Consider the following 23,077-nt stretch of genomic DNA (forward strand, 5'->3'; position numbering starts at 1 on the left):
CCGTGGTGATGATGTTATTAGAAATGTAGGGATCTCAGTTTTTGTATTTGTTGGTCTAATATTTTTTTTCTTGTATGCCTCTTTTTTTTTTTGGTCACTTTTTTTTCTCTCTATACTTCCTCAGTTTATATTACAACCGACTATGAAGTAAGCACTTCGGCGTCCATGCGATCTAAGTCATTAAAATGTTAGTGTATTGGGAAGGCTGTAAAAAGAATTAGTAGCTTTCTCCGGTCCCACCTGCTAGGGTTATTTCCCTTCAGTTTTCTTACCTCGTAATTAGTATTTATTCATTATATCGAAATCTGAACATTCCATGAATGTGATTAACCTGGACAGCTAAGCTGCACAATATATGCTTGCCTCACAGAGCTCTCTCTCTCTCTCTCTCTCTCTTTCTCCCTTTCTCTCTCTCTCTCTCTCTCTGTCTCTCTCCCTGAGTTTTCTTTACATTATTTGAGTAAGAAAGTGGGCGTGGCTACAGAAGACAAGTAATCTAAACTTCGCGTGCCTTTTTTTTTTCCAGGACATTTTTTGAACGTATTTCTATCTACATGTGTTTGTTCGTAAAAAAAAAAGGGGGGGGATTGGAGGGGGCGGAGGGCGTTGTGATTACTGGTTAAAAGAAAAGGGTCCCTGAGTTATTGCCCTCGACCAAGGCCTCAGTGTTTGCAAGTGTATCTAGGTCTAGGGGATAGAGATGGTAGTATCTAAAGAGGTCGTTGGTCCTGAAGAATTCAGATATTCTATATGAGTAAGACGTACGAGGGTCATCGTTGGTCACTTGCTGTGTAAATATTAGATGCAATCAAAGATGGTCAGCATTTTGGCGGACATATGTCTGGTGGCGATGCAAATGAAACTCTCGTACTCATACAGACAGAGAAACAGACAGACACCATAGGGAAAACAATATTCAAAAAAGAAACTGGCTAATCAATGTCGCTTAATAACTGTGTTAAATGTAAGGCACACACCATAGGCTACTTGTTATCTCTGGACATGCGGAGGACTCCATTCATTGGATTCTAGTGCGAAAAGTTTGTTTTCCTTGAGTCTTAAGTCCACACAAATTAGAGATCTATTGTGTTTAATCGCTTCCTAGATTATGTGATGGTCTAGGATTTCTTGTCTATTTATTTCTTCTCATGGTTCATTATTGCAAAAAAGGTTTAAACGATCTTTCTGAAATTGTAATTGTCAATCTATTTTGTTCATGTTTGAAAAACAAAGGGCCAGAATGTGGATCGAAACCTCGCCATTCGCTTTCTTAGTGCAGCGCTCTTAAGACTGAGCCTGCCTACTGTTTGCAAAATTGAAATATCAGCTTGAAATATATCCTTTTTTTTTTAATTTGGAGGTTCTAATTTGTAATTTGAGGTTTTGACTTGTAATTTGAGGTTTTGACTTGTAATTTGAGGTTTTGACTTGTAATTTGAGGTTTTGACTTGTAATTTGAGGTTTTGACTTGTAATTTGAGATTTTGACTTGTGACTTGAGGTTTTGACTTGTAATTTGAGGTTTTGATTTGTGACTTGAGATTTTGACTTGTAATTTGAGGTTTTGACTTGTAATTTGAGGTTTTGACTTGTAATTTGAGGTTTTGACTTGTGACTTGAGGTTTTTGACTATGAAGATAGTGTGAACTAATTGTAGGAATTGGACAAAGGAGAGGGAGAACGGGAGTAAGAGAATGGGAGAGACAGACAAAGAAAGAATGAGAGAGAGAGAGAGAAATAGAAATAAGGAAAAAGAGAAAGAAAGGGAGAGATAGAGAGAAAGAACACACACAGCGGAAACAAAAAATGTGGAGAGGACGCACGGAGAAGTTCAGGCTTGAAAGAGACGCTGATACAAAATGTGGAAGTTTTTGAGAGCGCTAGAGATAAGAAGGTTGAAGTTGTTATCCAATGAATGGATTATACTATTATATAGGGAAAGGGGGGGGGAAGGGTAATCAAGAGAATATTTTTTTTTCTTTTTCAGTAATGCACAACTCTCCCCCCCCCCCCCCCCCCCCACGTTCCCGGAACTCAGTGCATCGTCGTATCCTAAGAGTTGCACGCTTAATTGAAAATAGCGTTTAAGACGCTACTCATTTCGACACGACTCCATTTTACACCCGCCCCCCCCCCCCCCCCCACTCTCCGTTCTTTTCTTTCTTTACTCTTTGGCCTTAGAGCTAGGGGGGTAGAGAAGGTTTGCCTGTAAGAGTCCACTCACATGTAGAGTACACAGAGAGGGGGGAGCGTGAGTGTGTAAGAGAGAAAGAGAGGGAGGGAGGAGATGACAGGGAGGGGTACAACTTTGTTGTACGTGCTTACTTTTGTAACTCGCCAAAAACTTATTTTCTCCTCGCGTTGTTTTCCTTTTGCCCTAAACATCATTACAATTTATTTGTATACACTTTCATTTCTTTCTTTGTCCTCTTCCTTTTGGTGATCTCAGTGAGTATAAAATGAACAATGGAAAACCTATGAAACAAATAGATAAATGAAACTTTTGCCAGCAGTTTAGTTTTTAGATGTTTGCACACGACCTGCCCAACCTCAACACTTTTATATTTCTTGACATCTCTTCTATCCTAGGGACTTTAAAAAAAAAATATTCGCTAGAGCCACAAGGCCAAGAAACGTTATGGCATGTCATGTCGCAGATGTCACGGATCTAGGTCATGTCTTGTGATCAGTCCCTTTTTTTTCTGTCATGCAAAAAAAAAAAAAACATAAACACGCTCACATAGGCCAACATACTCACGCACAAGCGTGCATGTGCATATAACAAGCAGTTGTGTTGCTTTTTAGATCAAGTCTTATATCACAGAGCACATCACACACAAACACACACAAACACACACAAGAACCCATTAATAAACAAACCCACACACACTCATAAAATCCTGGAATGCTAGAATAGAAAAGGGCAGATAATCTTTCAGGTATCGATACTAAAGTATTAGACTTAGTGTCCATTAACCAATCACAGTATCGGTTTTATCAGTTACTGTTTATTCTCAGCGAGTCCAGTAGTATTAGAGCGATTATCAAGTGTTTTGTTTATATGACGGCCAGTATCGAGCATGCAAGTGTCGCGGCAGTGTACTTATCTACTGAACAGATGAGTCTCTTCTTCTCAGTTTGAACACATGTTGATAGAATTCACTGCGTGGCTATCACTTAGTTACTTCTTGTACTTCACACCATAAGGAAAGCATCAGGATAACAAACCAGAACTGAAGTATTACTACTTAACTACTTACTACTTACAATAACTAGATAAGACTATGTACTGGAGTGTACTGAAGCGTTATAGAAGGCCTGATCACGGACCTGCGTCGTCGTAACCTGTGGTCAGTATAGACCAATAGCTCGTTGCCATGTCACAGGTTGTGACGTCAGACTATTGAATCCATATTGATCATTACGGACAACATTTTTTTTCTTGCCTTAGTTTAAACAATAAAAATTTAAAAAAAAAGAATGTATTTATTAATGCTTTGTCGATAGGACTTGGTAATAGAAGCACCGAGGCACACACACATTTTTTTTCTGTGTAAATTTTGTTTTTACAACGCTAATTCTTGTTCGCTCATTATTTTTCTTGGATATTGTTTAGATTTTTGCAATCGATTTTGTCGACCACTTGAACTCTTCCAATCATCATCAAATTGTGCAACCAACTTCATGATCGATGAAAACTCTTGAGTCAGTAAAAAAAAAAATCCACCAATAGGTTTATCAATTAGTAATAATTAATTCATTTAGTTTTTATAAAGAATTTATAACAAAAATAAATTGTACAAGGAGATAAGGCAAGTGTAGAGAACAAAATTTTCTAACTAAGGAGAGATAATCCTTCTGTAGAAATGTAGCGGATAAAAAATGGAAAGAGAGTAAAAAGAGTAAAGAGTAAAATAAAAGAATTAAATGTTCATGTAAAGATTATATCACAGATTGTATGTTCATGTAAAGATTATATCAAAAATTGTTTGTATATTAATCAGCTGTAAAGGATTTGGTAATTTGCATTATAACAATAACCATTTTCACTAATGATTTTTCTTCTACAAAACACAGTGACTTACTTATATCTAACTACTGTACTGCGGAAGAAAAATAATATGTAAAAAAAAAATACGCACATATTACAAGGCACTAACAATTAGAAAACGACAACATCGATGGGTGTTAATTTCAGTTGAACTCCTACCAAACATACCCCCCAACGCTTATTAAACATTTTTAACCCTTTATTGCGTTTGAATAGATGCGGGTTTTTTTCTTTTCTGTTCGTACTGTCTTTTTGTTTAAATTCAAATCACTATTTTACTGAAACAAGTTGACTACGTTTAGGGGTCTACAACAAACTGATCTTCTGACAGTATTCTGTTATAACAAGCGGGGTGTTGACCCTGTGAACTGATAGCCTCTAGTCTAGAGGAATAATCAAGCTAAGTAAATATTCAGCGCCCCGAGCACCCCCACTAGTGAGTTAGATTGTGGGGGGGGGGGGGGGGGGGGGATATCCCCTCCCAGTAAGCAGAACAATTTTTCTTAAGGACTAGGATTGTAAATCACTGTCCTTATGTGTCCTTGATTGCTTTTTCTTTATTAAACTGGAATTTGGGTGATTTTTATAAACTCATAATTACAAAAGTATGTGTGTGTGTGTGTGAGCGTTAAGCCAGTGTTTTGTGTGTTGAAACAACTTCGAATTGAAATGTGGGTTGACTTGTTAACTCTTTCTCTCCTATTGGACGATACCATCGTTTATTTAACCCCATTAAATTAATTTTTTTTATAAACATTAATTTGTGTTATATGTAAGGAGCATATATTCCCCTTCAATTCTTATACGAAATATAATATTTTCTGATAACAAAGTTCTAGAAGTTTGATCATATCAGGGAAGTGAACTAGAAATGAACAAAAGGAATAATTCCGTCAGATCATAGGAAAATAATTACGGAGAGAAAGAGCTAAATTGGTATGCGAGCTTAATTAATAAACCAATGTATCTTAGATGTGTAAACAAAAATGTCCAATGGTTTTGAAAAATTTGACTGACTCTTAGAAAGTCATGACTGAGAACGGTGGAATGTTATACTTACTAGTTATATCCAGTATGAAGACGGCTACCTTGGTATTGTTCTGTTTATTTTTCCGTTATGTACTTTTCGTCTAGTTATATTTTTGGGTAGCTAAAATATGTTTTAAAACAAGTGAAAGTACTCGGGGTTTACGTATAAAAAAAATGCAATTAATGTAACGCCTTTATTGCAAGAATTAAATTCAAACTTTTTAAAATTCATGATTTCTCATCGAATCACGTACAATTGATTCTATTGATTCATTTCATTGATTTATCGGTTTGTATTACTCCCCCTGAGAGCGGAAAGATCAGATTGAAACAACTGTGTCTGTGTGTGTGTGTGTGTTTTGTTAGGGATAGAGGAGACGAAGAGGGAGGTAGGAGAGGTCGGGAGGATGATGTGAGATTGTTAAAGTCAAAACTTTATAGATCTACATTTCTGTGGAGTTCAAGTGTTAAAACTTGTTCTTTCAATTAGTCCAAGCGCTTTGCCGCACTGTTTACCACCGCCCTGAGGGCCGACATAGCCACCAGTCAGTTGTCGACATTGAGTACAGCAAGCTTGTACAACTGTTGTTCATTTTCAGAGTAGAGTACTTTCACCCTGACCCGCGCCCCATTTTCTCACCTGATTCATTTTCTTTCGCTAGCGTAACATCGTAGGTAAGCTCTACCGAAACGATGAATGGTAGGCTTACATGTGTAATAGGCATTCGATTCTTTCCGCTTCAGTGGTTCTGGAGTTGTAGTTGGAAAAGTTACAGTTCGCCATTTCATGTCCACTACTAGCATTGCTTTCCACGCCTTGTCAGTGAGAGGACGACATAACTGGATGGCTCTTGAAACTAAATACATGCACTTATCTTAACCAAAGGCTATGTTCATAGCACGTGACCCCCCTCACCCCCCCTCAATTATAAAAGGTGGCCCGATCAGTTCTTTCGATGTATGGGGGCAGATGATGTAATTTGTTTGGCTGACTTGGGTATCGTGTGGTCAGCACAACGACCAGCATTACTATATGATTCCGTTTCCAATTACACACAGCTTCTATCAACTCCCTCTCTCTGACTGTCTGTCTGGGTAGACGTTTTGTACACGTTATTTCTTCCACTTCCATTTCTCGGATCGAGTTGAAACTTTGCACAATTATTCATTTCCCTAACAAAATATGAATCAGTATTAAATAATTAGAGGTTATTAATTAATTTATTTTGATGAAGGAATTATTTTTTATAGTATTCTAAAATTGTACACATATATGGCTATGAAAGTATAAATACACAACTTATCCCCTTAGTAGATAAACCTTGTTGTTGTATTTGTTGTTGTTTTTATATATTTTTTAAACATGTTTGGCTGTTTTTTTTCTTCTCCCCCCCCTCCTTCCCCGATTCCTTCTGTCTGACACGTATTGACGTGTTTATTTAAATCCTTTACAAACGTGTAACTGGCATCGTTTTCTTATTTCGAACCTCTTTCGCTAATCACATTTTATTTGTGCGTTTTGTGTGCGGGTGTTTGTGTGTGTGGACAACCATTGCAGCACACAAACACACACACTAGTAAAAAATGGGGGGGGGGGGTGCGGAGGAAGGTGAGAGCCTTAAGTACCGTTGAGTGGGTGACAAAATAATAGTTCTGCTAATGTACTTTATTGTCTACCTCGCGGGCCTGCTCGAGATCTCCTGCTCTCCCCCACTCACCTGGCTTAATGCAGATTTGTTTGTGATTTCACACTCTCTCCCCTGCCCTCTCGTGCCTCCCCCCCCCCCGCACAGTTGTTCCCACTGAATGTGTGTATGTGTGTTCGTCAAAAATGTATTTCGTTCTGAATGGTGGAAACAGAGAACGTGATGGAAAAAAAAAGGCGCGTCTAAATAAAAGTTGTTTTCATAGTCAGCTCCTCTAACCACCACCCCCCCCCAACCCCCCTTCCGTGACGGTTCACCTGCTACGTTTGGTAAAGTCGACTATTTCGTAATATTTTGACCAGATTCAGGATGCGTGACAGCACCAGTGCGTGACAGATGCAGGTTATGCTGGATGTGTTTTGCAAGTTCTGTAAGGTGAAATCTAGCGATGATAGTCCGTTCACGGGATGCCCTTTTCCTTGACAGGTGTTAAAACTTTGTCCATAGCCTTAGAGCTGAGTCACCTCCCCTCTCTCCGTCATCCATTAAATGCATAGCATTAGACTGAGTCACCTCACCTATCATATCCACCATAACCTACATAGTAATCCGTAAAGTTTTTTGCTAAAAAATCAGAGTATTGAAATGATTTAGAAGTGAATACATGATGATATGTTTTATAGGATTCGCTCTAACCCTAGGTAATAAGAACATACGCCTCTCATCGGGTACCTTTAATTTGCCTCACGGATAGAAATGTAGGTGACCCAACTTCCTGAGCCTGTGGCCATCCACACTACCAAGTGATTGTTGCAAGCGAAGTCATTTATAACGAGAATCAATATTTACAAATTCTTTCAAATTTTCATATTGTATTGACTTCGATGTATCTGAAGTAAGCACCGGAAGTGGTTCACTTAATGGTACTGAGAATGATTTTTTTTTTTTTTTTACAAATTTACTTTCCATCTTTGCGTGCTCATTTCCCAGAAACCTGTTCTCCCCCCCCCCCCTTTTTTCCTCTTGGAGTGTATTTCCGCTTGTCTGACATTCAACTTTCTATAAGTATTACGTCACTGTTGGGCGATGGGTCCTAAACTGAACTTTTTTTTTTCTTTCTTTCTTTACTGGAAGCCCAAATGAACATGATCCAGAACTGTAGCTCTATAGGTAGTTTGTGGAGCATGACCCTTGATTCTGACATATCCTAATGAGTGAGGTCAACTAGAAGGTATTCATTGATAGACACTACATGTGCTTCTACTTATGCACGCAGGAAGTTGTTGAATAAATTGGGGACACAGGCAACATCCAAAAGTGACGTCTCGAACGTTGCCGGCTGTATCGAAGCAGACGATGCTGACTTGTGATACTTGTAATAATAGTCAAATACACTTACAGCTTCCATCTCTTAAACTATTGACCTAACAATCATTTTAGCGGCCCCTGAAAGGGGAATAACCGCTATTAGTTTTGTGTGAAATGTCTGTCCGTCCGTCTGTCCGTCCCGTTTAGATCTCGTAAACTAGTAAAATCCGACATCATGATATTTTAGACCTTTCAAAGTTCTGATGCAACGGCTACTTTTTTCGTTTCCTAAAGTGAAAAATTTAATTTTTAAAAACAACTATGCATAAAAATACACCATTTTTTACAACTATTCACTATTAATAGTAAAAAAATACACGCGAGACTATTTAGTAAGGGAGATAACCATTTGCCATATTTTCAGCACATTTATGCAAACTGGTTTAGATGCACAAATTTTTTGTTTACTGTTTTATCTATTATATATATAATTGAAAGTAAGGATTATGTATGTAGGGCCTGACCAATCTTGATAAAACTTGGCATAAATGTTCTTTAGATCATTGCGGATACCGTATAGTCTATTTTAATGTCCATCCCACAACCGGAGGGCACTAAAAATAAACAAAAAGTAGCTAGTTGTATCTCTTTTAAAGAACGAAACATTATTTTTATATGAAGATATCGGCTAAACGGATAATCCCGTTTTCACTTTTCACACTCTACTTTTATTTTCGTTGCAATATTTTTAAAAAATGTGAAAGAACATTCTCGATGTTTGACATAGATCTAAATCTAATCCAGTACAAAAGTAATACTCAAACTAAGGCCATCAGGCCGCGAGTCATATCCGGCTAGTTTAAACATTAAGTATGAATTAACTTTCTTTTTTTTTTCTTTTATATATGTCTTGTTCTGTCTCTGTGCGTAGTCTTGTGAGACACTGCACTCATCCTTAATCTTCGGAATCGAAGACATTGCCAGTAACCTCTTGGCTCGCGTGCATAATTTCCAACTATTCAAGATGAAACACATGAATTCTGAAATCCGACATGACATTTTTTTTGTTTAGTCACAATACTGTTAGAGCAACATTCACCACACAATTAAAACCACATTCACAGATGGTGTTGTTTCGAAGCTGATGGCGTTGATGAATCTGTGGAGCTTAATGTCCCAACCCCCATGGCAAGCGGCATCTAGTTAGCTGGCCACCGCAAGACCTCACACTTCATTCCGCTGACGCCCCGACACATCTCATCTACCAACACCTCCCAGTTACCTGGCACCTGCGGGCGCCAGTTCTCCCCTCCCTCCTTCGCCATTGCACCCCAAAGGAATGAAGGGCGTTCCGTGGGCGGAATTCTGCTCGCAGAGAATTTTTTTTTTTGCTCATAGATTGATGAGTTGCAACCTCCCCACCTCCCACCCACGCTCCTGCACGTCTCTGTTGATCTTCTTTCCATGTCAAGTCGCTCTTTCCCCTGCCCCCTCTCTCTCTTTCTCCTTCGACAGTTTCCTGCTTCTCTCATGTAATCGTCTTCATTAAGGAAGCGCCTTCGAATGTTTGTCATTACCTTTAATTCAGAAGAGGCCCCCGGGATGAAAATCGTTTTCTGCATGTATAAGTCCATTGGCATCATACAGAAAAGTTAGAATCGGTTCCAGTCAGCGACAACGTTACAGATACACATTGTAGTTCTGCAGAAGTAATTGAATGAGAATGGAATGATGCCTAGTGACATCAAATCAACTCTTGAAATATGTGGACAGTTTGCTTAAAATGAGATTATTGTTTGTTAATGCACATTATATATATGACGAACACACTAGTTCAAGGGGTGGGAGAAAGAGTGGGGTGAGAACAAAGGTTTGAATTATGAATGCAACCATGTCTATATTTAGATTGGTTTAGGAGGTCTCCAGAATAGAGGTCGCAGTTTTCTACATGTGAACGTTTTCTTCCCCTTCTGTTGTTCTGTGTCCCCCACTTTCTAGGTTTGACTCTGTCTCCCTTCGTTTCTTTTTCATAACTCTGTTTTTCCTAATCTTTAATTTCACACACCGCTTTTTTTTTTTTTCATTGATTCGCTATTCTTTCTCTGAGAACATTCACACACACAACAAACACACTCGCGTACCAACACACAAACACTCAACAGCACCTACAAACATAACAAGCAACAACAAAAACGCACACAATTCAAGACCATCACGCACACACCAACAAACACGCATTAACACATTAAAGGCTAACAAATACACATACATTAACACTAATACACGCAGACGAGCCTATATCAACACACACGCGCACACGCACGCTGTGCATCCGCTGTATCCGTGTCAATCTGATTTCTAAAAGAATTATGTCAGCTTGTGTCCTGGTCACTATGTACGTAGAGTACTGGTCATTTAACATCAAGGTAAACTTAACGAATCCAATTCTCAACTACAGTCTTGAAGTCCAGTTGTTGGTGACATTTCTCCAGCCCCCCCCCCTCCCCATATCTCTTTTTCCTCGCTTGCCTTTCTTTTCAGGCGTAGAATTTAAAAAATCCTACATTGAAGCTTGTCATGCGTGGCGCCATGAGTACGCGGGGCCACTGCTAAAAGTGGCCTGGGCCACTAGTCAGAATGGCCTTTTATTTTCATTTTTTTTTATTTCCTATGATTTCACGCGCACGATTTCACGGGGTTGCTGCCCCTTGGCTCTCGCGCATAAATGTGAGGGAGCCGGCGGTGGCAGCCAGGCGACCCGGGCTAACATTGCCCCCCCCCCTTCGCTCTGCCTGCTGCCTGGACGACTTGGTGGGAATCGAGGAGGGGGGCTCTATCGCTCTGTCTCCGTTCGGTCGTGTGTGTACTGGCTTCGCTCAAGTCTCTACCACTGCAACTAATACACTACCGCTGTACCGGGGTAACTGGTTTCGCTCAAGTCTCTACCACTGCAACTAATACACTACCGCTGTACCGGGGTAACTGGTTTCGCTCAAGTCTCTACCACTGCAACTAATACACTACCGCTGTACCGGGGTAACTGGCTTCGCCTGTTTTTTTTTCTTCCTCTTTCTTTCTTTCTCATATTTCTCCACTCTTCAGTTTCTATTTCATTTCTTTACTTTCTCTCTTTCTCTCTTACTTCATCCTCTTCAGTCTCGGCTGTTGTTACTTGACGTAGTGTCGGCTACTTCTTCACAAGGCTTTAAGAAAGGGGGGGGGGGATGGAGCACGATTTCAGAAGGCGGTGTTGATATTTCCTGGGCGAGATGCCGTGATAGGTGAAGGGGGGCGCACGTGTTGTGTGTGTGTGTGTGATAGGAACATACAGTCTGGATTTGCGCCTGTATCTATTGCACGTGATTTTCTGGAACTGTGGATTTTTCGGACAGTTTTTTAAAAATGTTATTTTTTTGTTCTATTCTATAATTCCTGGAATGTATTATTTCTGCAAGGCAAGAAGCAGGAGATCGGGATATTCAAAGCAACTCTTCTTCTGTGTACATGTTTGATAACACGGGGTGTAATATATTTTCTTAAATTTATGTAGAGTTGTCTGATAAGTATTTCTGTGTCTTTGTTTGTTTTTTCAAAACAACTCATCACAAAACGCATTCATTTGTTTACCATCTCAAACCGCTTATTGTGAACATCAAAAAGACATAACCTATTACTTACTTCTGACACCATCGTGTAAGTTTAAAAAAAAACAACATTCCTGTTCTCCCTATTCACGTCAATTATTTTTCCTCTGTATGTTTGTGCAATGTGTGTCCGATATCTGGAAAAAGGTATGTTTGTGCGTACGTGTGTGATGTGTGTTAGAGGAGCTTTTCTTTCTGATTTGCTATAGAAGTATTTGACCTTTTGACAGGTCCGCCGTGTCTTGTGTGCGTCTGTCTAAACAACTGTGTCACAGTACTCATTGGTAGAGAAAATAAGAAAGTCTGTCTTTCTCTTGGTTGTCTTGTAAGACTTTTGTTTGTTCACATTGTCTGAGAACACGTCATACCAGAGTTGCATCTCTTTATAAAGTGAATACTTTGATATTTCTGTCCGTATTACTCAATTGTAAAACCTTCTATTGTGTTCAATTAGTTAATTAAACAGAAACAGTAGCTTCCTACTTTATCATTGAGATAATACTTAGGAGGTGTCGCGGTGTAGTGTAACAGTCTGTTTGAAGGTTTGACGCCGGCAAACCGTGATTTCTTCTTTAAATGTTGGTTTCTCCTCCGTCAAACAAAGTATAAAAATAGATTTGTTGCAAACAACTCGAAAGTACTAGATCTAGCAACATCTTTAGCTCGTTTCAAACAATTGTCTGGTAAATCTGCTTGTACAGGCTGTGCCATAAAATAATTTATTTTGTGTTAATTACGATACCACGCGATAACTTTAATTCTAAAAACATTTCTAGCGGACCTAGTACAGGTGATGATCTTAACGTAACTCTGAATACTGAAATGTTTTTTGTCTTTTATACAATATACATTCTGTCTGTCTCTCTTTTTAAATAAAAAAAACAACAACATAGGTCTGTCTGTCTTTTTATATATAAAATCATCGGTTAGTCCATCTAATGTATAAAAACATTATATATAAAATATATATATTTATTATATATAAATATAAATAACGTGACTTTTAGGTGGGATGTATTTACAGAAATAGATTGGTTCTGTTTTATGTTTCGTTAAGTTTGAGGTTAGTAATAAAAACATCGGTTAGGTCAGGTCATTTTAAAAAAACATCGGTTAGGTCAGGTCATTTTAAAAAAACATCGGTTAGGTCAGGTCATTTTAAAAAAACATCGGTTAGGTCAGGTCATTTTAAAAAAACATCGGTTAGGTCAGGTCATTTAATAAAAACATCGGTGTAAATTTCCTGTTTATAAAATGCTTAAAATGTTTTTTCTATTTACAGAGAGATAAAACTCTCTTATATCTAAGTGATAAAAAATACATTCATTTGCTAATTGTTTGACATCCAGCAATTTATTTTATGTTTGCCAATATATCTATAAACATCTGCTAAGTTTTACAGAGAAATATTTAATATCCTCCCTTCTCCTTCCTCTGTTTTCCCCACAGGGCCTGCCCCCTCCCCACTTGTTATCAGCCTGTATGTCAGAGACACATTGTATTATCTGTACGGTTGTGAAAATATTGCTTTGATTGAATGCTGCGCTCATCAATGACCTGGCAGGGGGAGAGAATCTGTTTCCAAATCTGTTTGAACTGTCTCGTGTTTTCTGACTTTTGGTGAGATAATCTGTTTGCCAGGCCCTTCCAGTCTCTCTCCATCACTCTCTGAATCTCTCCAGATACAGTTCTCTCTCTTTCTCTCTGAATTAAGCATTGCTTTTTTCACTTTGATTAAAGTTTAGTATTTCGTATTTTAAGTATTAGAAAAAGCCATACTCTTACACACACATAATTATATATACATGCCTATGGAGAGAGAGAGAGAGAGAGAGAGAGAGAGAGGATATCAATTATCAAACAACACAAGTTCAAGTAAAATCAAGATTCATCTCGTGAAGGAAATAACTCTTTCACCTTGCCCCCCTAGTGTCATTTATTATTTGAGCCCCAGTAGCATCATTCTATCAGTGAAAAAATCGTTTGCAAAGATTGAACCTAAAAATCGATTTAAATTAAAATGTTTTTTTTTGTTGTTTTTTAACCACGAAACGTTTAAGAAAGAAAGAGATTTATCTTTTTTTTTTTAAACATTCTGTAAATGTAAAAAACAAAAGTGACTAAATGTTTTCTTCTCGATTCCAACGTCTCATTGATAGTTGTTTGTGTTTCGTTACCATGTGAACTACTTTTTGTGTCTCTCCTCGGCTTATGTAAAGTTTCCGCCCCTCCCCTCCCACTCCGAACCACGCAGAATGCTTTTCAGTCTTAGGCTTGTTCCTATAAGTTTTAGTCTGAGGTTTCTGTCTAGTTATTTTGTTGAACTCACTAATATGCTTTGTGTTGATCAAATCATCCAGTAAACTTGACACATTAAGTCTCAAAATATTCAAGAGCCTGACTGCCTGGGTCCTTTAGCATGCACTTTCGGACTATTATGACGATTGCCCTGCCGTCCTTCAGGCGGTTTGAGTCCAGGCCGTAATACTTTTTTTCATTTCTAAATGACACATTGTAAACCTTTGAAACCAGCAAAGTTTATACTCTGTTCAATTTGTAAAAAGATTCAGGATTTCAAGTCTGTGCATAGACTTAACGCTTTATTTTTTCTCCCAGCATGCACTGTTCTTCGTTCTCCGTGACTCCACTGCACGCGTCAGTGTTGAGTCACTCAAGCGGAACTAATCTGATAATTAGTAGGGATCCACTAATCGTCGTCATCGCCTAATGAGCGAGTCTGCGCAGACTCTCGACCCCCCTAACTTGCTCCAGTGTCAGAGCGTCCCATGAGCAGGCGTGCGTGAAATCTGGGCCATTAACTGTTACCCAGGCCACTGTTGGGGGGAAAAAAATCACATTTAGTTTCACAAGCTAACAAAAATAACAATAAAGAATAATAAAATAATAATGCAATGTCTCAGTGGTCACTTTTAAGGGGATGACAAGGAATTTTTGTCTTCTCTTTTATCAAAAGTCAATTCTCCCAACGCCAAAACATGTTTCTTAATAATAATAACTAATAATAATAATAATAATAACGATGTCTCTCCAATACATGTGTTGTTCATTTAAAAATAAACTAAGGAAGAATTTGCTTGTTTATTGCCATAATATGTCAAATTAATATTTTGCGGTCCTGTTTCTGGTGATAAGTTTCTGTCATTAATACTTTGATAATCATCACGGGGTTCATTCTTTGAGAGTCACTGGACCGTGAAATAACTTGATAATCCCTTTTCACACCTCTTCCCCCCTCCCTCCCTTTTTTAAAGCCGTTAACACACTATAGACCACACACACACTCACACGTATATACATAACCAGCACACATGCGTCAACTCGCCCTGGAGCCGTGTACATTTATATGGGGCACTACACAGAAACGCGTTATTTAGCAATGCGTTTAAAAAAAACTCTTTCACGCGGTCCCATAATGCATTGCATTTTTTTTTCAAAGTACTTGACGACTTTATCTTTTGTTGAATGCAAATGGCTGGCTTTCTTTTCGCTCCGGGAGGGGAGGAGAGAGTCTTTAAGATCTCTTCGATGGTTGCAAGTTGTTATTTATGTGTGCGTGTGTGTGTGTGTAGCTAGTCCCAAAGTGGGGGAGGACGAAAGAAATAGACCGGGGAAAAAAAAAAGCGAAATTTTTATTTTATTATTTTGTTGTTAATCTCTGAGCTATGTTGTAATGTTGAGTTTTGTTCCCCCTCCCTGTCTTACCCTCTCCACCAACGCCTCGACATTGATTTACTGTTGGCTGTTAGCGGTGAAAGCATGTATCCACTTAGACCACATTTGCTACTCGTGTGGAACAATTAGCTACGGGAACACCGAGTTATCATTTTATATATTTGTGTGATTTATTTATGTTCACAGAGTTTGCTTTTTATATAATGTAATCATTGAACCAGGCCCTTTGCGAATCAGACGATCTGAAAGTCGTTATTGTATGTGACCAAGGGTTATCTAAGGTGTGGACTAACTTGCACAGCGAGTTACCGCTATTACGTTCCTGTTAGTAGAGCATGCTGGATTTAGTGAGGTCCCGAAATCGCGGATAAATATCCACATCTTCACCAGGACTTAAAACACGAGACTGGTCGGTTCGGAAGTCGAGAGCTTTGAACACTCTACCCGCCAATCTTGTCATATGTTTTTTTAATACGCCATTTAAGGTTCACGTTACACACCTCACATTTCTACACCTCACATTCTCAAATCTCACATTCCCACACACCTCACATTCACACACACTTTTCATATTCTCCTACACACCACGCATTCTTAGACACCTCAAATTTACACACCACGCATTCACTCTTTTCACACTCCCTCATTCCACACAATCTCACACAACTCACATGCACGAACACACCCTCTCACATTCATACACAAACACACTAAATTTCATTCTAAAAATTCATTTTTTTGCTCAGCCTTTATTCACACAAATGTGTTCCTTCACTCCACCTCCCCCCTCCCTCTTTCTCTCTCCAATAGATTGACTAGTCTGAGACGAACAAGAAGTCAGAAAAGAGTCTTTAGTCTGGTCTGTACTGGGAAGTAGCCGAGTGGTCGTCTCTTTTTTTTTTATTCCCTGTTAAAAGTATTTGTGTCCGCTGTCACGGTCCGGCAATCATGGAGCAGTGGTTTCTACTTTGTGTAGGTATAGTGACCTCCAGAATATGACTTAAGAGAACCTACATCCATCATTCAAAACTCGCATCTGACCAACAGGGTTTTGATCTCGTCAAATCTCTAACACACTTCAACATAGCTTTGTTCTAGCGCCCCATTTCTAGACTAGAATACGTGACATAGGTAGATCGTTTTACTGTCATTCATGGGTCTGTGTTCGTACAGTGTTGGAAGGAATAGTGGATACGCCTCTGAATTGAATTCCGCAGACATTTCTGAAACACCAAGGGAGATGATCACTGCGAGTCACATTTCTTGTGGTTCACTTCTATGACTTAAAAAGGCGGCACCACCATGTCCGCAATGTGGAGTATACTTCACGCCTATCAGTACGGCCAGTTTCCGCCCATTCCTTTCCCTCGGATGCCCAGGTAAGACATTTGATTCTAAAAACTTGCTTTTATAAAATAAAAAATTAGTTGTCGATATTTTTATAAATTAAAAAAAATGCTACATTAATAATTATAATAATAATAATAGTGTTGGTAACAATTATTCCAATAATCATTAATATGCTAGAGCAGTGTTTCCCAAATTTTCGACCTATGTGTACCCCTTTTATAGTACTGTGAGTTAATGAGGTGCAACACGTACCCCCCTTCAAACTCTTCCCGTACCCCTGGGGGTACGCGTACCCCACTTTGAGAAACACTGTGCTAGAGGACATGTATCAATAGATGGTGGTATAATTCATATTTTTATTGAAAATCAAAACTTTCCAAAAATTTTTTGGTACATTAATTGTGTTAGTCCTGTGTGAACCAAACATTTTTACCAAACGATAAGTGTAACTTGAATTCTGTTTATATTCCATCTGATACATATCGTTGAATAATTAAGCCACACAGAACTATATTGCCTTCCTAAAATAAAAATATAAAAGTCATGAGTAGCTCCATTGGAATTAGAACCCTGCACGATGCTGCCATTTACCAAGGGAAAAGGGGGGGGGGAGAATTAAAAAACAAAAAACTCTGTGACTTTTAAAATGAAACTACGAAGAAATAATTGTCTGTGTGTCTGAGTGTGTGTCTGAGTCTAATCTTTCTTACATTTTTGTACTAGTTGAATTAAATTCATATTTAAAAAAAAAATAATTTCTTTCCTAAAGAAAATCATAAGAGCAAATCCAACAGGACCAGGTCTAAGCTAAATAGAAATCAATTATTGTCGATCTAGAATGCAGCTAAATAATTTCGACCTGCTTATTAATATAAAGAAACTACATCCTATTAAATAAACAGACCACTATATAACCTCTATATATTTTATACATTTATTGATTGAATCTTTGAATGTTGTCTTAAGCCTGACAATTCTATTCTCTTCAGTCCAAGACCCAATAGCCAGACATCATCTTTTTGTTTTTCTTCGCATGTTTCATTTATTTATTTAGAATACACGTTAAAGTTTGATCCTCGACATATCCCAGAAGTCAATGGATAGATTGTCGTTTCTTACTTGTGCATACAGACTAGAAGTTATTGTCAATAGATGGCGGTATAATAGCTGCCAATACTTCGATCTTTGATTCCTCCCATAGTCAATATTGACGTCTTGAAAGGAGAGTATTTGTATTAGTGGGCGCATGCGCGTGGGTTACACAGAATGATTTTGATCCTTTGTTTACATGTTATATAAGCGAGACAGTCTGTCACTAGTGACGTTTGTAGAGTGTACATGTTTACTGACATTGACTGCTTGTCTAACATTGTCTCTTATCTGTACGAAGATGACATGTACATATGTTATGCTGGCTTCCATAAAGGGACCGGTCTCATTAGGGGATATAATTTGTGAACGACTTTGTCGTGGTCTACTATTGTTGGTCTACCTAATGTTTTATAGAACAATAGAGTCACACTATTCTTTGCTTGTTATGTGACTGTTACTTTATACAAGATTTAAAAGACACTATTCTATGCTTGTTATGTGACTGTTACTTTATACAAGATTTAAAAGACACTATTCTATGCTTGTTATGTGACTGTTACTTTATACAAGATTTAAAAGACACTATTCTATGCTTGTTATGTGACTGTTACTTTATACAAGATTTAAAAGACACTATTGTATGCTTGTTATGTGACTGTTACTTTATACAAGATTTAAAAGACACTATTCTTTGCTTGTTATGTGACTGCTACTTTATACAAGATTTAAAAGACACTATTCTTTGCTTGTTATGTGACTGTTACTTTATACAAGATTTAAAAGACACTATTCTTTGCTTGTTATGTGACTGTTACTTTATACAAGATTTAAAAGACACTATTCTTTGCTTGTTATGTGACTGTTACTTTATACAAGATACACTTCAAATTAGTACTTAAAATGCTAGAGACCTGAATGAGATTTTGAAGGTATTATGCTGCTCGAGCTTTTTATATTCACAAAGTTTGACATCAACACGTTCTGTCTGGTACAATCTTCGTACACGCTATTTCCCCCACACCCTATTTCCCCCACACCCTATTTCCCCCACACCCTATTTCCCCCACACCCTATTTCCCCCACACCCTATTCAAGTTGAAAGTTCTCACCATTCTTTGTAGCATCTAAAAAAAAAAAAATTGGAGCAATAAAAAAAAAAAAAAGACCAATCAGTTAAATAATCATTGGTAATACTTTCTTTTCGTATAGAAAAAGGGAAGTGAATGCTACTTATTGAGAGGTGTGGCTGTATATGTGGAGTTATTCCACTTTTTCCATTTACTACACGCTTTTTTCCCCTCCCATTTCTCATTCTTGGATCAAGTAGAAATTTTGTAGAATAATTTCAAAGACGATTACGAAACATGAATTTAATAAAACAAAAAATTAGTTAATCACTTAGTTGGAATTAATTAATTTTGTTTTATAGAAAAAGGAGCTTATTCCTACAGTATTTAGATATATGGTAGTGATTTTGTGGTTCTTTTAGATAGATAAACTTTTGTTGTTGTTGTTGTTGTTTTTAAATAATGGATACTATTTTACTATATATTTAATTATTTTACATCAATCTAAATATATTTATAAACTTGATCGGTCAGTATTGACTTTTTAAAAATATCTCATAGACCTGGATGTCTAATTCTTACACTATTTAAAAAATAAATTCTCTCAAGGTTAATATACTTATATTTCTTACACAGGGAATTGACTTTTGAAATGTTAGCACACCTTTTTTCTTATTCCTTATAGCGCTGTTTTGAAAGATAAGATTAATCTTTTTTTTATACAGAAGCGTGACTTTTAACACGAGCGTTTTTATCATAAATAGAAATTTAATTTCTATTTCTTCACTAATATCACATTTAAACAATGAACGATTGGTCGAGTAATGAACATTAAAACGAGTGCATCTTTAAGTTACCAGGTAAAAGTTCGCTTAGACTCGTAGAGTTCACTTTGCTTTTTACACTTTTTCTATCGCTAAATTGATTAGATGTTCTCATGTTATGTTACAATATTGTGATGTTATGTTAAAAATAGTGTGATGTTATGTTACAATATTGTGATGCTATGTTAAAAATATTGTGATGTTATGTTAAAATATTGTGATGTTATGATAAAAATATTGTGATGTTATGTTAAAAATATTGTGATGTTATGTTAAAATATTGTGATGTTATGTTAAAAATATTGTGATGTTATGTTAAAATATTGTGATGTTATGTTAAAATATTGTGATGTTAAGTTAAAATAGTGTGATGTTATGTTAAAATAGTGTGATGTTATGTTAAAATAGTGTGATGTTAAGTTAAAATAGTGTGATGTTATGTTAAAATAGTGTGATGTTATGTTAAAATATTGTGATGTTATGTTAAAATATTGTGATGTTAAGTTAAAATAGTGTGATGTTATGTTAAAATAGTGTGATGTTATGTTAAAATAGTGTGATGTTAAGTTAAAATAGTGTGATGTTATGTTAAAATAGTGTGATGTTATGTTAAAATAGTGTGATGTTATGTTAAAATATTGTAAAGTTATGTTGTTTTTTTTTATATATTTCTTGTTATAACAAAACAATTTTTTCATACCAGTAACTTTTTATTTTCATCTAAACTTTAAGAAATTCAAGTCACCTCCCACCCTGAAAATGTTACATTACTTTGAGAGACAAAACTCTAAATGATTGTGTGGACAATACCCTAAACAAGAAGCACGTCTTACAGTCTACAGTTAATGTCGTTATTCTGTTAAAGCAAGAAGCTCCAGTTGACATATTCTGTGTTGCTATCTGACTGTATCTTCAGTAATAGACGTTATTTGGAGCTAGTTCAGTCACATTCAGGTTTTAATGGCGATTTGAATTCGGAAGCATTAATAATAATAATAATAATAATAATAACCTTTATTATCCGTAAGGAAATTTGTCTTACAATTTGTGCATTACACCAAACAAAAAACATTATAACTATAAGAAACCAAAGTGTACATTCACACCAGACTCACTCATAATTTACATGTGACAAAGTTTATACCAGATTGTTCTTATTTAATGATTTGATTGCCAGGGGAACAAAAGAGTGTTTGTGTCTGTTTGTCTTTGCTATCGGTGTCTTGTATCTCTTTTGTGATGGTAAAATCACAAAATCCTGACACAAAGGGTGATTCTTTATTTCGAGAATCTTGTTAGCTTTTTTATAGATGTTTGTCTCAAACAACTGCCCAAATGGGGTTTGTTTTTTGCCAATGATTTTGCCAGCAGCATTTAGGATTCTATTAAGTTTATTTTTATTTTTAATGCTCAGATTGCCATACCAGGCAGTGATATTGAAACTTAAAATATTGCAGATGTGAGCGTGATAAAACATAGCCAAGGTCTTTTCGCTAACATTAAACGAGGACAGTTTTCTTAGTAGTCGTAATCTTTGCTGCCCTTTTTTGCTGATATAATCAGTATTTGCAGTAAAATTTAGTTTATTGTCTAGGATAGTACCAACTACACTCGAAAGTGCATCTTGTTTTGCAGTGTGTGTTTTAGTGTGTGTGTGTGTGTGTTAGTGTGTGTGTGTAAGAGGCTTGTGGTTGAGAGGTAAAGCGCTTGGCTTCAGAACCGGGGGACCATGGTTTGAATCGTGGTGAAAACTGGGGTTTTTAATTTCATGGAGTCCCCCCCCCCCAGCTGTAATGGGTACCTGGCATTGGTTGGGGAAAAGTAAAGGCAGTTGGTCGTTGTGCTGGCCACATGGTACCCTCGTTAACTGCTGGCCACAGAAACAGATGACCTTTACATCATCTGCCCTATAGATCGCAAGGTCTGAAAGTGGAACTCTACCTTTTACTAGTGTGTGTGTGTGTAGTCTATTTATTGATAGAGAAAGGTGTTATTTCTTGAACCAGTAGACATCCTACCTTGAGAGATGTTTTTATTCCTGCTAGTACAATCTAACACATGATGCAGTGCGACAAATGGAATTCTTCTGTAATGGAATCTTTTAATTCTATAACTTGTACGATGTATCACCAATAAGACTTGAACTCACCTCATCCAGCAACACGTTCCACGGACAGAAAAGATTTGTTTCATTTATAATTCTCGAAGACATTTTTCAAAGCTTACATTTCAAAAGATTTATGACTTTCACAATTAAACAGTTTCCATTAGATTTGTGTGCACTTTATCCCCCCGCCTCTATTTCTTCTATTATCTTTCGCCAAGCTCAAACTTTTCTTTTCTATTTTCTTTTTTTTTTTGGGTCTATATCTCCGTTTACTAACCCGCCCGTCTGTCTCGATAGGTGTCTCCTTCTTTGTCTGTCCAGATATCTCTCGTCTGCATTCCCTAAACGTCTTTTCTTTGTTTGGGAGTTGGGGAAACGAGGAGAAAGTGAAAACAGCAGCAGACATTTCTAGAGCTCATCCTGAAGAAACTGTTGCTTGAGGTTAAAGTTCATTCCCTATCAGAAGTCTTTCTATTTATAGGTTTGTTTTCTAGTGCTTTGTAAATTATATTCGTCATTAAACAATTAATAATAATTTTCTGTCATAATAATCAATTTTTTTGTAGCCTTGTATTTATCATTGCTGGCCTGTATCTTGTCATTGCTGGTCTGTATCTTATCATTGCTAGCCTGTATCTTGTTATTGTTGTTATTGCAGACTTGTATGTTGCTGTTCTTTGTCTGTATCTTATCATTGCTGGCCTGTATCTTGTTATTACTGACTTGTATCTTGTTATTACTGACTTGTATCTTGTTATTACTGACTTGTATCTTGTTATTATTTGCCTGTATCTTGTCATTGTTGGTCTGTACCTTGTCATTCCTGACATGTATCTTTTTATTACTAGACTGTATCCTGACCTGTATCTTTTTTTTGTGACCTGTATCTTGTCGTTCTTGACCAGTATTTTATCATTTGTGGTCTGTATCTTGTCATTGCTGACCTGCAACTTATCATCGCTAGCGTGTATCTTGCCATTGCTGGTCTCAATCTTATCTTATCAGTGTTAGCCGGTATCTTGTTTTTGCTGACCTGTATCTTGTTATTGCTGACCTGTATCTTGTTTTAACTGACATTTATCTTGTTATAGCAGACGTGTATCTTGTCGTTCCTTGACTGTTATCTTATCTTATCTTATATAATACAGACGTTACTTCAAAAAAGAAGATGATTACGTCCTACGCGTCATGCATTTAGTCATGCATATTAACCAATGACTTAAATTCTGCCAAGTCACTGGTTTTCCTGGCTAGCTCAGGCAACCCA

At 37.2% G+C, this 23,077-nt stretch overlaps 1 protein-coding gene across 9 annotated transcripts in view; it reads left to right on the forward strand.

Annotated features, from left to right (window-relative positions):
• The window catches only part of LOC106057761 (nuclear hormone receptor HR96-like), a 355,871-nt gene that overhangs the window by 250,359 nt on the left and 82,435 nt on the right, over positions 1-23,077 (forward strand). The window contains exons 1-2 of one of the 9 annotated variants that reach the window (XM_056013954.1): positions 10,841-11,069; positions 16,347-16,749. The exons of 6 other annotated variants lie outside the window; for them this stretch is intronic. In XM_056013954.1, coding sequence (XP_055869929.1) covers positions 16,673-16,749 — 77 coding nt within the window. In that variant the 5' untranslated portion in view covers positions 10,841-11,069; positions 16,347-16,672. Of the gene's footprint in view, positions 1-10,840; positions 11,070-11,243; positions 11,557-16,180; positions 16,750-23,077 lie in introns of those variants that run through there. 2 more of the 9 variants (XM_056013945.1, XM_056013963.1) reach the window with 2 other exon arrangements.

Source organism: Biomphalaria glabrata, chromosome 1, assembly GCF_947242115.1.
Source record: "Biomphalaria glabrata chromosome 1, xgBioGlab47.1, whole genome shotgun sequence".
NCBI classification, from domain to species: domain Eukaryota; kingdom Metazoa; phylum Mollusca; class Gastropoda; family Planorbidae; genus Biomphalaria; species Biomphalaria glabrata.